This window comes from Moschus berezovskii, chromosome 24 (genome assembly GCF_049115385.1).
Source record: "Moschus berezovskii isolate FMDL1 chromosome 24, NW_MosBer_1.0, whole genome shotgun sequence".
NCBI lineage: Eukaryota > Metazoa > Chordata > Mammalia > Artiodactyla > Moschidae > Moschus > Moschus berezovskii.
Genome location: NC_142483.1, coordinates 29,178,430 through 29,195,556, shown reverse-complemented (window position 1 = coordinate 29,195,556; position 17,127 = coordinate 29,178,430). Strand labels below are relative to the sequence as shown.

The following is a 17,127-nucleotide window of genomic DNA, read 5'->3' as shown; positions in this document are numbered from 1 at the left end:
TCCCTAAGGTGAAAATCCCCAACTTTCAACTTACCTGCTTTCATTGTGGTCCAGAAAATTCTCTTGTTCAGATAAGACATCTTCCTACTTTACGTGTTTTTTAAGACATCACACAATCACATGTCTATGGAAAATATAAATGATTCAACTAACTCTGAAAAAGAAAAGGCTTGATTATTGTATATTACAATTTAAGGGGGGAAAAAATCAAGCTTAAGAAAAAGCTGACAATCAAACTAGAAACATTACGGGAAGTTTCTTGCTCATTTTCTCCAGAGGTTAAACCAGATGGTTTTTTTTAAAAAGGGCAGAAGTTTAAGGTCTAGCTAGGGAATAGAGACATGTTTTGTCTGACATTTCCCAATTCAAATTCAACATTTATCAAGTGATTATTAAGTACTTAAAAAAAAAAAGCCAGCCAGGAGCTGGCAACCTGGGTATACTAAGCTTTCATTATCACAATTTTGTATTTTAAAAACCCAATACCTTTTTTGTAAATATGCAAGAGTTTCTCTGACAATTTCTCTCTTTGTAAAGCCACCTTTCACTGAAACATTTAAAATAAGCTCCTATATCTAAATGAATTCTTGGCATTTGGGACTTTAAAAACTCCCCAAATTCAGAGTGGGGAAAACTGGATAATTACAGTTCATCTGAGTGCAAGTCATAAAGTAATCAAAAAGTAGTATCTTAGAGTGGTATTTAAAATAAAAATTAAAAAAGTACTTACCGGCGCTTTAAAATTTTTTCATGCAATTTGTTACTCATTAACTCAGAAGAAATTGTGCACTATTTTTTTGATAAGGCAAACGATATTCAAAATTGACATTAACCAAACACAACTGGCCACCACTATGTGAAAAACCAAATGCTTTAATGAGGCTATCAAGAACAACAGTTCAATTATTTCATTGGATACATTAATATTGATCCATAATATACAGTGCTATGGACCATACAGAAATTATTGCTGCATCCAACAGCAGGTGACTAGTATTAACATTACAGTACCAAGCGTCCGCAAGAGACAGTCATTTGTCATTTATTTTTTCAAGAAATAGGGTTTTTTTTTTAATATACTGTTATCAACATCAACTTTCCCCAGTGCATTTTTAAAAAATATTAATAAGTGCATTCCTTTGTGCTTTATATCTTTTAACTTCCTATGTATTTTATTTGTTCTTATTGCTTTAATATTTTAAAACAACCAGAAAGAATTCTGTCATCCTGTGTATGACCAGGTTGGTTGTATGGTTTTTTGGCAGACAGAAGGTTTGGTATTTCCATTGCCATACTCAGAGGCAGGTGTACAAGTTTGGCATTTTGCTTACTCCATACGGAGGCCCAACCCCGAGTCACAACTGTGCACTCAGGGAAGGGGGGAGTGGTGTGGACCATTCTCCTGGTCACAAACAGTGAGCCCAAACCACCACCTCTCGGCTTAGCTAGTCCCTAAAACATATGCACTCTATTTGGCAAAAAAGAAATAAATAAAACCACCCCCGAGGTTGCAGCATTCTCCTGAGCTTGCTCACCTGTCCCCTTCCGGAAACTAACTGTTAAGAAGGGGATGGAGAAGCAGGCGATGGTGAGCTCAGGAGCTGCGAGTATCAGGGTAGTGGTGCAACATGCCATGCTTTCCTTCAACAAAGCTTTCTATAAGTTGGCTTAACCCTGGCCAAATTTCCTGGGCCATGGGTGAGTCAACCTTGCTCTATTTTTAAGAACTCTCACGATCGGCTAAGGAAAACTAGCATCATACCATTGCAATCTTTGACTTTTGCACCCAGCTCCCCTCCCCCCATATAAATATGAAGAGAAAAAATAGACAATGCTATGATTGTATCAATGAACACTATGGTACAATTAGCTGTTCATGCAGATTTGCATCACTATTCTAGGAAAAGAGCTATACAATTAAGAGGGGTTGAAAGAATGGGAACTAATTTTCCCTACCCCCTTAAGTCATAAAGCTATAAAACTGATAGCATCATCAATGTTTCCAAGGATTCTCATTACCCAACGTGCATGGGAACTAAGCAGTTGATTATTTTCATGTAAGCCATCCATTCATATATCTGACAATCACTCCTTCCCCCTGAACCCTCCAATACCCATCACCAATTCACATTTGACATTTAAACTGTTTTTCTTAAAAAACAAAAACAAAAAAACCCTCCTGAATAAGGTTTCCTGATGAAAGAAGTTGGCACTCTGTCACTAAAATATATTCCATATTAAAAATATCTGAAGGAAAACTGGAAGCTCTTCTATTGTCTACGGAGGCACCATGCTACGCGTCCCTCTTGATTATAGATACCATCTTGAAACTTCCTCCTACATTGCAGTTCAGTCAGTGCTAGAGACTACTGCTATATTTAAGGCACTTCATTCTGAATGGATATGCTTTATGCCACTTGCTATTCAATCGTAGGCTGCTACTGAGAAATTCCATTCAACAGCCTGCCTCTTAACACCATATGTCATCTGTATAAAACATCTAGGCCTGATAGAATATGTGTAACACTACTGTTATTGCATAGGACTATACAAGTAGATAATGCACTGAAACTAACTTTACAACATTGCTGTTTGTTAAAACATTGTTATCAAGTAACAGTAATTGGCCAATACAGTATTTCTCTCTTTAAAAAACATTCAGGTTTGCTGAAATAAACCGCAATTTAAATGACCATAACAGGCATATTAACGCTATGGTTATCATTCTCCAAGAATATTGCTAGTTTTATATCACTAAAAATAAATATGTAAGTTGTTTCTCTTTTGAAAGCCAGTTTTAGCCTATTCATATGACACCTTACATGTGTGGAAAAACAGTTCTGAGTGAGAATGTAATGTACAAAATATTCACAAAGCTCTCTTTAAATGCAAGACCTTGCATAAAAGTTTTCTTTCGTGTGTGTACAAAGAATGCGGAGAACCACTAGTGAGTTGTAAAAATATTGAAAACTTGCCACTTTAAGATGCATTTTCTTACAAATTAATACAAACATAATGAAAATAACAATGATAATAAAGAATCTGTACAAATCAAATGAACAGTAAAATATAATTTAAAAATAAAAATAGTAAAGCCAATTAGAAATGTGCCCAGTTTGGTTTTCTTATCAAAAGTGAAATTGAGAGGAAAAAAAAAAAAACTTTCAGTGCTCCTCAATATTTTTTGAGAGGACATTAATGTCCATTTCAAAATAAAATATATCTCATGAAAAACTGAATCACATTCATTGATGAGGAAAACTGAGCAAGATGAGACTCCATGTTTCAGAGCCTTGGTCTCTATCTCCTTTCAATGCAGTTGCACCTAAGGTATTGGGTGTTTTCTAACCAGACAATCCACGTGAAAATGGCTGCATTTTTTTTTTTTCTTTTACAGAACACGGTATTTCTTTAAAGAATTTGCAGTATAAAGACTAAATGATGCTAAAAGGGTACTGTATCTTTAAGGCAGTACCAATGAATCAATACATTTACAAAATGGAACAAGGTTAGTACGGATTCCTTTTTTCTTCTTTTTTCCCCACCCCTCTCCTCTCTGTCTCTCTCTCTCTCCCTTTCTCGCTCTCTCTTTTTTGGTTGCTTTGCATTCTTTCAATTAAACTTTACATTTCATTTCCAAGGAAGTTGCAGGCATACAGATAGCAAACCAAGTTTCCCCTGAATAAAAACGGACAGACATTTTTCTGACGCAAAAATCCTCTTGCTCTGAAAGCTAAAGTCTGGGTGTATTCAGTTCACAGACACTGTACACTACCGTACAATACTTTGGAGGCATTTGTAGTTGTAAAATAGAATATACAAGTCTGTTTCACAAAATTCTAAAAATAAAATATATCCTGGGCTATTGATAAAGCATGAAAAAAAATTTTTTTCTCATATTAAAAGAAAATGATCAAGAAAACCCCTTTCAGGTAAATTATTAAATCTGCTGATCAAGAAAGGAAGCAGTTTGTGAGAAAGCAGAGCAGGGAGAACTTGCTAGCAAGCGTGCTCGGTTTCTTCCATGCTCATACTGCTCCTTCGGCTGCTGGTTTTGGATGCTCCGGGGGACACCGAGGAAAGAAGTGGATCAGTTATGCCAACAGGAGAAAGGGTATCGTCCATGAGGATGTCTTCCAGTTTGGACCCCATTTTCGTGGGGACGCTGAAGGCTTGGCTGCTCTCAGTCCCAGCTCCGAGGCTGCTGTTGAAAGTGATGGTGCCGTCTGTGAGATCCAGGGTTGTCGTACATGTGAGGTCTGCGTGATGCTGGAGGAGGTCTTGGTTGCAGTTCTCCAGAGCGGGTTCCTGCTTGATGATCCGACTCACCAGATCTGGAGAGCAGAGACCCGTGGAGGGGATAAGGGAAAGTCCGTGAGCTCGAGCCTGCATTTCAAGTTCCTAAAAGGAAAACAGAAATCAGACACTTGACAAGGTGGCGCACAGGGGATTTTAGGACAGTGAATACTGAACATGATATTGTAATGATGGTTATCTGTCACTATGCATTTGTCCAAACTCAAAGGATGTGCATCGCTAACAGTCAACCCTTAGGTCAAGTAGTGATGATGCTGTGTCGGTGTAGATGCATCCACTGTTAGAATGTCTCACTCTGGTCGGGGGTGTTAATATCAGGGGAAGCTATATATATGCAGGAGTAGGAGGTATATCGGAGAAGGCAATGGCAAGCCACTCCAGTACTCTTGCCTAGAAAATCCCATGGATGGAGGAGCCTGGTAGGCTGCAGTCCATGGGGTCGCTAAGGGTCGGACACGACTGAGCGACTTCACTTTTACTTTTCACTTTCACACATTGGAGAAGGAAATGGCAACCCACTCCAGTGTTCTTGCCTGGAGAATCCCAGGGACAGGGGAGACTGGTGGGCTTCCATCTATAGGGTCACACAGAGTCAGACACGACTGAAGTGACTTAGCAGCAGCAGCAGTAGCAGCAGGAGGTATATAGGAACTCTTTACAATTTTAGGTCAATTTCACTCTGAATGTAAAATTATTATAAAAAGTAAAGTATTTTTTAAAAAAGTCATATACTTGGAAGACAATAAATTTTTAAAATAAACTTTTGCTATTTCAAATTAATGTGTCATATTTTTTTTAAAGTACAGTGTATCACTGGTAACATATGAAATGATTTTTAAGGTGGTATATGGATTTTATTATATATTAGGGAGAGACAGTCTCTTGTACATGTTAATGTTCATTGTGAAGATGAGTCAAAAAATATAAAAATAAAATGTCAAAATGTGAGCTGATTAAAGGAAAATATTCAGTAAATAATATAGTCCCACGGTCCCTAAATTGTGCAGAGATATCCGTGGGTACTACAATAAACTCCCAGAATATTGGGACTATTTTCAAGTTTCAAGGGGAATGCACCTTACTGTGAGAATGATCAAACTCAATATAGTTTTATAGTTCCAGTATTAGATTGTGCTACATTGTTTCCATCATATTGTATCAACACAGAGCCAGGTCTCAGATGGCTACTGTGACTAAAAAAGAAAACAAACAAAAAAACAAGTCCTGCATGAAACTAAACGTGGAATGGGAAAAAGGGTAACAGTGTCCAAATGACTCCAAGGCTGGAGAAGCCCTGCACAGGCACACACATCTCACTGGTATTAACATGGTTATTTAAAAATTAAATGAAAATATGATTTTTCTTTCAATTTATACATTTTATCTTCTCAAATGGTTACTAAATTGTTAAGACCTAACAAGGAGAAGGCAATGGCACCCCACTCCAGTACTCTTGCCTGGAAAATCCCGTGGATAGAGGAGCCTGGTAGGCTGTAGTACATGGGGTCGCTAAGAGTCGGACACGACTGAGAGACTTCACTTTCCCTTTTCCCTTTCATGCACTGGAGAAGGAAATGGCAACCCACTCCAGTGTTCTTGTCTGGAGAATCCCAGGGACGGGGGAGCCTGGTGGGCTGCCATCTCTGGGGTCGCACAGAGTCGGACACCTCTGAAGCGACTTAGCAGCAGCAGGAGCAAGGAAATGGTAGGTATTTCTTTGGCTTAAGGTGCAATGAAAAGGTTACTGTGATACTAAGGGCAGCGGGAACAAATAAAGATTGGATAATAATAGCAGAAGTTATGACAGTTCCATACGAGTAACTAAAGTCACATCATTTAACCCATCTCATCAAGGCAAAGGGAGCTGTTTTAATTCCATAAGAAAGTTCTTATGTGTAAGAGGAACAATCTCTTCCTACAACTTTTTCACATCCTTCCTACTACACACTGAATTGTGTCCCCTCCCGAAATGACTGGAGAAGAAAATGGCAACCCACTGCAGTATTCCTGCCTGGAAAATCCAATGGGCAGAGGAGTCTGGTGGGCTCAGGGGGTCATAGTCCATGAAGTCGAAAAAGAGTCGGACATGACTTAGCGACTAAAAAACAGCCACCCTCAAGTCACACGTTGAAATCCTAACCTCCAGTAACTCAGAATGTGACGGTACATGGAGATACTTGTCTTTAAAGAGGTGACTGAGTTAAAATGAGATCCTTAGGGTGGGTCCTCATCTAATATGCATGAGAGGCTGCAAGGACACAGAGACACAGATGGGGAAAGCCTTTCAAACAAGCTCCTTCCTGTCTCCCTTCCTGAGTGTCCTTAAGTGAAAGTCGCCCAGTCGTGTCCGACTCTTCACGACCCCGTGGACTATACAGTCCATGGGATCCTCCAGGCCAGAATAATGGAGTGAGTAGCCTTTCCCTTCTCCAGGGGATCTTCCCAACTCAGGAATCGAATCCAGGTCTCCCACATGGCAGGCAGATTCTTCACCAGCTGAGCCACAAGGGAAGCCCAAGATACAAGAGTATCCTTAGATCCCCCGTAAAATGAACCATATAGACAACTGACCCCAAAGAACATTTGCTCCTATGTGCCAATGCTATATTCCTATGTTTTATGATACAATAAAAATAATAGAGTATATATCTGAAGCAAGTCACCTTGCATCAGGAGAGAAGGTAAAGGACACAACAGGTCAAACCTCTCAACCTTTGTCCACAAATCTAGAAACACGTCATGTTCAGACTGTATGAAAGGCTGTCTGATCTGCAAGGGCATCCTCTAGATTCAGTACAAGTGAGAGACAGGAGTCTGAGATGTCACAATAGTATCTGCATGTCCCTTCGTGTGATTTCCAGACACACAAGTGTCCCTGGGCATCATTTTAAAACCATGGGCTGTTTAATAATAAAATTCCAGTCCCAGTGATATTAAGGCTTCATGGTCTTTCTTCTGTGAACATTTCTGCATGCATCACTTAGGGTGAAAATGAAAGGAATCCCTTAGGCTCAAGCTGATCACATGCACCACTGCAAATCCACACCCACATGATAAAAGCAGTGCCCCACAATTGCAGTATGTCTTAAAAAAAAAAAAAAGTTGAATGAATAGAGGCACACATCTTATTCTCATCTTTTGTCGTTTAGCTAAAAATGTTTACCAGCCAATTAAACTTTTACTTAGATTGTTAAATAGTGTGACAAGTCTCTTCTAGAAAATTCAGGTTCACTGCATGACAGAGCTTTCCTAATTAATATTGCTTTCCATGATACACAAAAGTTCTAAAGGCTGCTTCACTGGCACCGGAAGAAACCCAAGACATGGTCACCATGCAATTTCCAAGTCATATTTTTCACAGTATTTGTATTTCACATGAATGGATATATTTGGAACCTAAGCGACTAAACAACCACAATAAGGCATCTGGGCACAACATTTCACCAACCAATCAACATGAGACTTTGTTTTATATGTGTTTCTGTTTAAAGACACCTCGTTTACAATAATACCATTGATTCGTTAAACCTAGCCTCTCTTTCAGAACAGTTACTATATGTTAAGATTTGTATTGAGATGCAGATGGTGACTGAAGCCATGAAATTAAAAGACATAAAGTAAGAAAATGACCAACCTCGACAGCATATTAAAAAGCAGAGACATTACTTTGCCAACAACAGACTGTCTAGTCAAAGCTATGGTTTTTCCAGTGGTCATGTATGGATGTGAGAGTTGGACTATAAAGAAAGCTGAGCACCGAAGAATTGATACTTTTGAACTGTGGTGTGGAGAAGACTCTTGAGAGTCCCTTGGACAGCAAGGAGAGCCAACTAGTCAATCCCAAAGGAAGTCAGTCCTGAATATTCATTTGAAGGACTGATGCTGAAGCGGAAACTCCAATACTTTGGCCACCTGATGCGAAGAATTGATTCATTGGAAAAGACCCTGATGCTGGGAAAGATTGAAGGCAGGAGGAGAAGGGGATGACAGAGGATGAGATGGTTGGATGGCATCACCGACTCAATGGACATGAGTTTGAGTCAACTCCGGGAATTGGTGATGGACAGGAAGGCCTGGCATGCTGCAGTCCATGGGATCACAAAGATCGGACATGACTGAGCAACTGAACTGAACTGAATACTTGTATAAAGAAATAACACATTAGTATGAGTTGCTTTTAAAAATGGGTATATACACAAAGTGTAAGAGACTAAAGACCTGTGACTAATTACTGAAGAGATGAAACATAAAGCAAGCAGCAAAAGCCAAAAAAAGGAAAGAGGGTAGGGGGATTTCCGAATGACACATAACCTCTGTTTTACCACCAAGATTCTAAAATGCTCTCCCGAGAAGAAAACCATCTTCTGCCTCTCTGATCCGGGACTGAAGATCACTGCAGTGAAATGAGAGCTGTGCCATCTAGAAATGTTGACAGTGTTGTGGGGCATTAACAAGATCAGAGATCATAAGTAATCTGCTCTGTTAAGTAAATGTAATGTCGGGGTATAAACACCACTAGACAGCGTGTAAAGTGCCATACTCTGCATTGCTATTCCACAATTTTCATTAGAAACATGAAAAAAAAAAAAAAAGAAACCATTGGTATATGGCAAAACTGGGTACAAGTAGGTCCATCTACTCAAGAAAAAGATCAAATGTCATTAACCCTTATTCGCTGGTTGAGTTCAAAGTGAGCAAGTAAAGTAAAATGACTCTTGCCAACTCCTTTAATCATAAGCAGAAAGTCAGTTTTTCTTTCTCCAAGACAGTTTGAAAGGAAGTTGCATCCTTATATTTAGCATGAAAAGCCAAGCAACAAAGAAACACCAGCAGTTGATATGCAAGGGGTCCCTCATCTCATGCTTACATTGGTATGTATGCTCCCTCAATGGAATGACATAAGAAGTCCATGTGTTATTAAAATCACTTTTCTCCCTTTAAGAGTAAGTTAAAGATACACATGGAAAACTTCATTATCTGGAACAATTTCTAAAATTTATATCCTCATGATAAGATTTTCAAGGTGTCCCCAGGTCCCCTATAAACATGAGCTTTGACCATGGACTGCGCCTCCTTCAATACTAAGACACCTTTGTACTTAACAACTGCTGTGAGTTGTCATGATTTGCAGTAGTTATAGCTATGGAGTAAAATCTGTGCCTCCCCCACAAAATTCATATGGTGAAACAATTCCTAATAGGATGGTATTTGGAGATAGGGTTATGGGAGGTGATTAGGTCACAAGCAGGGGCCCTTCACGAATGGGATGCTGTTGCTGCTAAGTCACTTCAGTCATATCCAGCTCTGTGTGACCCCATAGACAGCAGCCCACCAGGCTCCCCTGTCCCTGGGATTCTCCAGGAAAGAACACTGGAGTGGGTTGCCATTTCCTTTTCCAAAGCATGAAAGTGAAAAGTGAAAGTGAAAGTGAAGTCGTGTCCAACTCTTCGCGACCCCATGGACTATAGCCTACCAGGCTCCTCCGTCCATGGGATTCTCCAGGCAAGAGTACTGGAGTGGGGTGCCACTGCCTTCTCTGCACGAATGGGATGAGGCCCGTATAAAAGAGACCCCAGAGAGATCCCGCAACCCTTTTGTAGTGGGAAGTTATACCAAGAAGGCATCTATTTATGAACTAAGAAGCAGGACCTTAATCCCACAATGAAACAGCCAGCATCAGATTTCCCAGCCTCTAGAACTGTGAAAAATAAATGCTTGATGTGTAAACCTTTCAGTCTATGGCACTTTTTATCACATGAGCATGATTGGTCAAAGACACTTATGTGCTACAGAATTGCTATGAACACTGAATTAGTGAATGCTGACCCAGTGCTCCTGGTGAAAACAGAGGATTACTTTCCTGCAAGCATCTGAACATGAGCTCCCCTAGTGGTTCAGTGGTAAAGAATCCGCCTGCCAAGGTTTGATTCCTGGATCTGGAAGATCCGCTGGCACAGGAAATGACAGCCTACTCCCATATTGTTGCCTGGGAAATACCATGGACAGAGGAGCCTGACAGGCTACAGTCCATAGGGTCGCAAAAAGAGTCAGACACGACTTAGCAACTAAACAATTATGATAAAGCATCCGGGCACAACATTTCACCAACTAATCAACACGTAACTTTGTTTTATGTGTCTCTGTTGAAAGACAACTTGTTTACAACACATCATTGACTCATTAATATTAAACTCAAGGCCAAGAGGACCACAACTCATGCCTGAATGAAACGTATCTCCATAAAGCACATCCCAGCCTTGCCGTGCTCAGAAAGATGAGAAAGCACTTCAGGGCCATGCTCACAGGCCACTTTAAATAGCGAATCACCCCAAAACCCCACAAAATATGACTATGACACTGAAAACACAGCAAAAAGGACACCTGTTCATAGTATGAGCTTAAAGAAGAAGACAGAGCATTGTTCAACCTTAACTCGGAATAAACACACCAGCTAAGTCACAACTGCCACTCTGCACATCTGTGAATGAGCATGTAAGTGCCAGAAGAATCAATTTTGGGGTTTCAAATAACTTTTTGCATGGAAGCAAAAACACAAAATAGAATCGACAAATAATGAGGACAGACTGTATCACGTAAGTCAAGTCCCTTATGGCTCATTATACCCCATCTTCACGTCACCTTCCCCCTGCACAGGCCTGGTACCTGTATTCTGAGTAACAAGTGCCGGTTGGCGTGCTCCAGCTTCTTCTGTCTGTTTTCAAGCTCCTTCGCACGCTGCTGTTCCCGTTGTAACTTTCGGATATAGTCCACGGATGCTTTCAAAATGGTTCCCTTGTTCCAGCGCATGTCTCTGGAATGAAAATGGAAGGAAACAGTTTTAGTGTTGGATGCACCACGAAAATTCAATGTTCAGAGCACTCAGTTTCTCAAGATGAAATAACAATTAGAAGCTGAGGATCACTGCCATTGACTGAGCGCTAGTCACGTGCTGGACACAGTCCACTCAGATCTTCTGTCTATCTTACTTCAACCAGACAGGCGCCTGGAGAAGGAGGGCCACTGTGCATTTGCTGAATCAGAGACAATTCAAATAGCCTTCGTTCCAGAGCTACATGAAGGCAGAGTCAGGACTTAAATTTAGGTCTGCTGATGACAAAGTCAATATTCTTAAACACTGTATTCAATAGTTATAGCTTTCTAGGATTATAAAATTAAAACAGAGTAATACACAGTTAAGAAAAATTCTGTGAGATCCCACTACTTAATTGTATGCATCATAAAAGTGGCATCCTCGGGTTTTATCACGAATATTCATAGGCCTGTTATAAATTCTCTCAGTCTCCGTCTTCATCAAAAAAACGGTGATGCTATGCTTCTGTGAGCAGCCCCATAGATAAGTTGCTAGAATCAAAGTGGACTCTTTATATGAGTATGCTGAGAAAAGTCTAGAATACAGTTCCAACAATGGAGCAGGCGCTGTGCTAGGATTGAACATCATAATTACCACAGCTACCTTTAAATAGCATTTACTGCCTGACAGGTACTTTTTTAAGTGGTTTTCTGCTCATTTAATCATAACAACCTCAATTGGTAGACACTAATATTATCCCCATTTTATAGACTGGAAAACAAAGGCACAGGCAGGTTAAGTAATTTGCTCTAAGTATACAGCTAGGAAATGGTCGAGCCAGAAAGCCTGGAGAATCTGGAGTCAGACTCCAGGCCCTAAACTACCTTCCTCTCAAGAGACTGAGTCCTCAAAACAACTAGACTAGATAGAAATAGTCTGCTCCCCCCTCCTTTTTTTTAACAGATAAGAAAAATGAAATACTTGGGGAGAATTCCTCCCCAAGTCACACATCTAACAGGTTTTCTAATTCAAACACAGGCAGCCTGAGCTTGGTGCCTTTTGGTTTTTAAACACTACAGTTCTAATGCATTCCTATATGAGAACAAAAAAAATGCCATTAAGGTGTAGGTAAGGTGGTGGTTTAGTAGCTAAGTCATGTCTGACTTTTTCAACCCCTTGGACTGTAGCCTGCCAGGCTCCTCTGTCCATGGAATTTTCTAGGCAAGAATACTGGAGTAGGTTGCCATTTCCTTCTTCAGGGGATCTTCCTGACCCAGGGACAGAACCCGTCTCCTGCACTGTAGGCGGATTCTTACCAACTGAGCTACCAGGGAAGATGTAGGTAAAAGTGAGTTGAAAACCTTAGAGCACCCCAGAAAAATCATTAAGAATAAAATTATAACTACATAGTAATATTTCTATAGTGCTTTAAATTAACCTGAGCTCTTTCATAGAAAATATCCATGATAATAATGACAATGGTAAAACCAAAAACAATTTTATGTATGGAAAACCTCCTACACCATAATCTATAGCTGCTAAAAGCAGATTGGAAGTATCAGCTGGGACATGTGGATGGTGGTGGTTTAGTTGTTAAGTCATGTCTGACTCTTGCTGTCCCATGGACTTGTAGCCTGCCAGGCTCTTTGTCCATGCGATTCTCCAGGTGAGAATACTGGAGTGGGTTGCCATTTCCTTCTCCAGAGGATCTTCCCAAACCAGCAATCGAACCCAGATATCCTGCATTGCAGGCAGATTCTTTATCGACTGAGCTATGAGGGACATCCCATAATCTATAGCTGCTGAAAGATCGGAAGTATCAGCTGGGATATATGAATGGAGGAACATTAAAACAAGCCACCAAGTAACTGATCCTCACATGGGTTAGATGGAGAACAGAACAGAAGCTCTCCCACGAGATGCTGAGTTACAGCCCCTGGAGAACTCGCTGGGGTTGATCCCTGGGGTCTGGGCACCAAAAATGGCAACCCAGGGAGGAGTCCTGAGATGCTAAGAGTGAGCACAAAGCCATCCTGTTCAGGGCTAAAATGAAAATAACAGACCTGCCTCAGCAGCCAGAGAGAAATAAAATTATAATGAAAGATGCCTTCACTAGGTCAATAAGGTGAGAAACCCGTAATTAAACACGAAAGCAGATACTCTGGTTTTAAGAGGTGATGATTCTAATCACTCGGGCTTCCCTGGTGGCTCAGATGGTAAAGAATCTGTCTGCAATGCAGGAGACCTGGGTTCGATCCCTGGGTTGGGAAGATCCCCTGGAGGAGGGCATGGTAACCTAATCCAGTATTCTTGTCTGGAGAATCCCTATGAACAGAGGAGCCTGGCAGGCTACAGTCCATGGTGTCACCAAGAGTCGGAATGACTGAGCAACTAAGCACAGCATTAAAATCACTTACCTTGGGTTTCACTTCCTTGTGAGACCCAATTAATTAATTATGCTTTGGGGTTTTCAATTTTCTTTTTCTTTTTTTGCAATGAGAGCAATCCTGTTTTTTTTTTTTCCCACACAGAAGTGTAAACAGATTCACAATACATAAGTCACTAAAGGCAGACCTAGTCTAGGGTAGGGGACGGTGTGGGGCTGAGACTGATCAGCTTGACTATGTCTCTATAGCAGCACCAAGGTCTGTGACAGAAACCTGGCATAGGATAGAACAGATGCGGTCCCCCGTATCTTAAAACAATGCCTACAATTAAAGATTGTTATCAGTTCAGATTATAAACACATAAGTATTCTAATACAATAAAGAAGATATGCAAATAGAGGCTTTCACTGCAGCCCCATAATTTCATAATATGTTACTAAAGAGATCCATGTGCTGCAGTTTAAAAGAATATGCTAAAAAGTGAAAGCTGATAAAGAACAGGAAAATGGGAATTCAATTTCAACTATCATGCAAGACTGACTATAGGAAATGAAGGTCACAGCCCCTTCGTAGGATGCATTTGTGCTGCAGAACTGAGAATTTGAATGTTCTGAGTTTCAAAACGGCTTTCCTTGAAACCTGGGAAAGCAAAATGTTGATGATGGAGACTTTGCTTGAACATTCATCAAAACCACCTTAGAATGGGCAATGGTTTTATTTTGTCACAAATTCTCTGACAATAATGTGAATAGCAAATTTAATAAGCCTTGCATGAATAATGCTTGATTTCATCTTTACATTTTATTAGGTAGCTAAAAGGTCATATTCAGAGGCTAATTTCATAGAATGCCTGTGGGAGCCATTAAAATGTATACATCTTCGAGCCCTTTACTTCAAATGGGCCAATTTCTAATGGATAAAAATTGTGTATTTGTTGTCCTATTTGCTGACATTGCTGGTAGGAAAATTATCTTTACAACCATTATCTCTGAAAGCGCGCATTAGAGACTGGAAGCTGAAATCCAAATTAGCTGACCAGTGCTTATAAGAGAATTAAAAATTTCTTTTTTTCTCCTTGATTGGTAAAACAAACAAAGGGCATATCATTTGGGGGGAAAAAAAACTGACCTTTTATCTACCGAAGATTGTTAAACTTGAAATCTCCAATATCAGCTCTCAGTGCCTATATTATATGAGTTTAAAAGCAAATAAAAGGACAACAAATCTTGTTTTATCACCTACTGAAGTCTCTGTCCAGTATGAACTGATAAAATAATTTTTTTAGTAGTTCAGTGTTTGTCAAAGATTCTCAGATTTCAGGAAGCCACCTTTCCACCTCCAAAGCTGAACAGCTCACATCCAATAATCTTTTTGAACAACTCAGTTCACTTCTCTTGAGATTTTAGTTTCATGAACCAACCAAAAGAAAGGAGCAAGTGGTATGCATAAATGAAACCAAAGGAAGAAAGGATACTTCTTTAGTTTTATCTGCACACTTTTTGCAACATATGAAAAAACATTAAGGCACGAAAAAATATATGATGCAATTGTACTCACGGATCATTTGACTTGGGAATCAAAGTACCTAGTTCCTTAATGCGGTCATTTATGTTAAATCTTCTTCTTCGTTCAACTTCAAAAAAAGAGCACAGGAAAGGGCTATTAGTAACGGTGCCATATACGCATTTAGCACATCTCATTAAAGCATGTGTGTATTATCTCTGCTTGGTTGGGACAATGGAAACCTAAATCTCTATTTCCCAGTTACTTTCCTGGTCTTGGTATGAGGTTAAAGCCCTTTAAAAGATGAGCTACCCTGGTACAGAACTGTATCATTTATGAAGCCCTGAGATTATCATTTCTCACTTGACCCTAGTAACTTCTGAAATTGGAGCTACCATCCTCAGTTACAAATGACAAAACTACCTAGGTGATATCAGAGAGCTGACGAGGACACAGTAAGTGGAGAACAGTCTGACACAATAAGTGGAGAATAGCCAGTACTAGACCCTGATCCTCCAGACCAAGGGCAGCAAGTTTTCCGCAAAGGGCCAGATAGTGAGCTCTCTGTGGGCCAAACAGCAAAAATAAGCACATAATTAAGTACCCACACAGCAAGAGAAAACAGATTTCCATAAATTTTGTGTTGACAAAATTAAAAATGTACTAATATTAACTGAATACTATTTTCGACGATGCGAGTTTACTAACAAAAATCACTGGATATTGAAAGTTGGATTTTAAATTTTCACATATAAAATATTATTATTTGGACATTTTAAACCATTTAAAAATGTAAAAAACCATTCTCAGCCTACAGACCATACAAAAATCCTTCCTCCATCCAGGAATACCCAACAGAAACAATGCAAGTTTAACATGTAGTTTTTAGTTTTCTAGCAGTCTCATTAAATAAGTAAAAAGAAAGAAGTGAAATCTACTTTAATATTTTTATTAAACTCAATATATCGAAAACATTATAATATCAACATGTAGACTATATAAAGATTTATAAATAAATAATTTAACATCCTTTTATTTGTACTAACTTTTCAAAATCCAATGTGCATTTTATACTTGCAGCAAATCACAATTTGAATTAGGCACATTTCAAATGCTCAACAGGCAGACATGTCCACTGGCTACAATAATGAATAAAATAATCCTAGAAGTCAAGCATTTTCAACTATACTATGCATCTTAACAGCATTCTTCTTTTATAAATCCAGTTGTATATTCAACTGAATAAACATCTTCTTTGGGGAAGAGGGGTGAAAGAGAAGGCATATGACTTAATAAATGTTTTAAATTTACCTAGTCTGAAAAGAAATTCCAAATAACTTAAAGTCTAATAAATTGGATTAAAGGTATTAATATTTTACTTTGCATATACAAAATCTAATGTATATTTATATTTGACTCACTAGCATTCTTCATGCTTAACAAATAGTATTATTCACTACTTTCTCAATACATATCACATGATTTCTTAGCTGAGTGATTATTTCTATGATTAAATCAGTTATGCATAACACAGTCTTATCATCAGACTTTTATAAAATAGAAATAGTAAGGGATAATCACTGGCTCTGAAGAAGAAATTTTTGGATCTCTGATCTATCTAACTTCTTCCAAAACTCTGAAGCATGACATGTTTTCTTTTTCCTAGCATATAATATTCATAAAAATCAAACATTACGGAAATAAATAGAATGAAATAAAAGTCTCCAATGAGCCAAACACCACCATTGTAAAATATGTTACATATCCTTGGTGATTATTTTTATGTTCTAAGAATAAGCACACACGTGGCCTAGGGGTGCACCCAGGAACAGATTCTGGGGCTCTTCTTGATCTACATTCACTTCCTGGTAACCCCATTTAGCATTATGGTTTTGAATACCACATATACAACGATGACTATCGTATTTGCAGCCCAAACATCTCCCTGGAACTCTAGACTCATAAGTCTACTACTAGAGACTTATGAAGGTCATATGCAAGTCCTCCATATACAGGTCCAATGCGCAGCCCTGACACTCCAAACTTCAACCCCCGATCTTCTTTTTCTCAATAAGCTTCACCCACGGGCTTTCTTACCTCACTGTAACT

The 17,127-nt window shown here is 39.2% G+C and overlaps 1 protein-coding gene across 5 annotated transcripts in view; it reads right to left on the bottom strand.

Moving 5' to 3' along the window:
- Window positions 1-412: 412 nt before the first annotated feature.
- MITF (melanocyte inducing transcription factor) overlaps window positions 413-17,127 on the bottom strand; it is a 236,701-nt gene continuing 219,986 nt past the window's right edge. For 3 of the 5 annotated variants that reach the window (XM_055414306.2, XM_055414310.2, XM_055414309.2), the window contains exons 8-10: window positions 15,073-15,148; window positions 10,981-11,128; window positions 414-4,401 (exon numbers count right to left, since the gene is read on the bottom strand). In XM_055414306.2, the coding sequence (XP_055270281.1) occupies window positions 4,000-4,401; window positions 10,981-11,128; window positions 15,073-15,148 (626 nt within the window). In that variant the 3' untranslated portion in view covers window positions 414-3,999. Of the gene's footprint in view, window positions 4,402-10,980; window positions 11,129-15,072; window positions 15,149-17,127 lie in introns of all 5 variants that reach the window. The other 2 variants (XM_055414307.2, XM_055414308.2) reach the window with 1 other exon arrangement.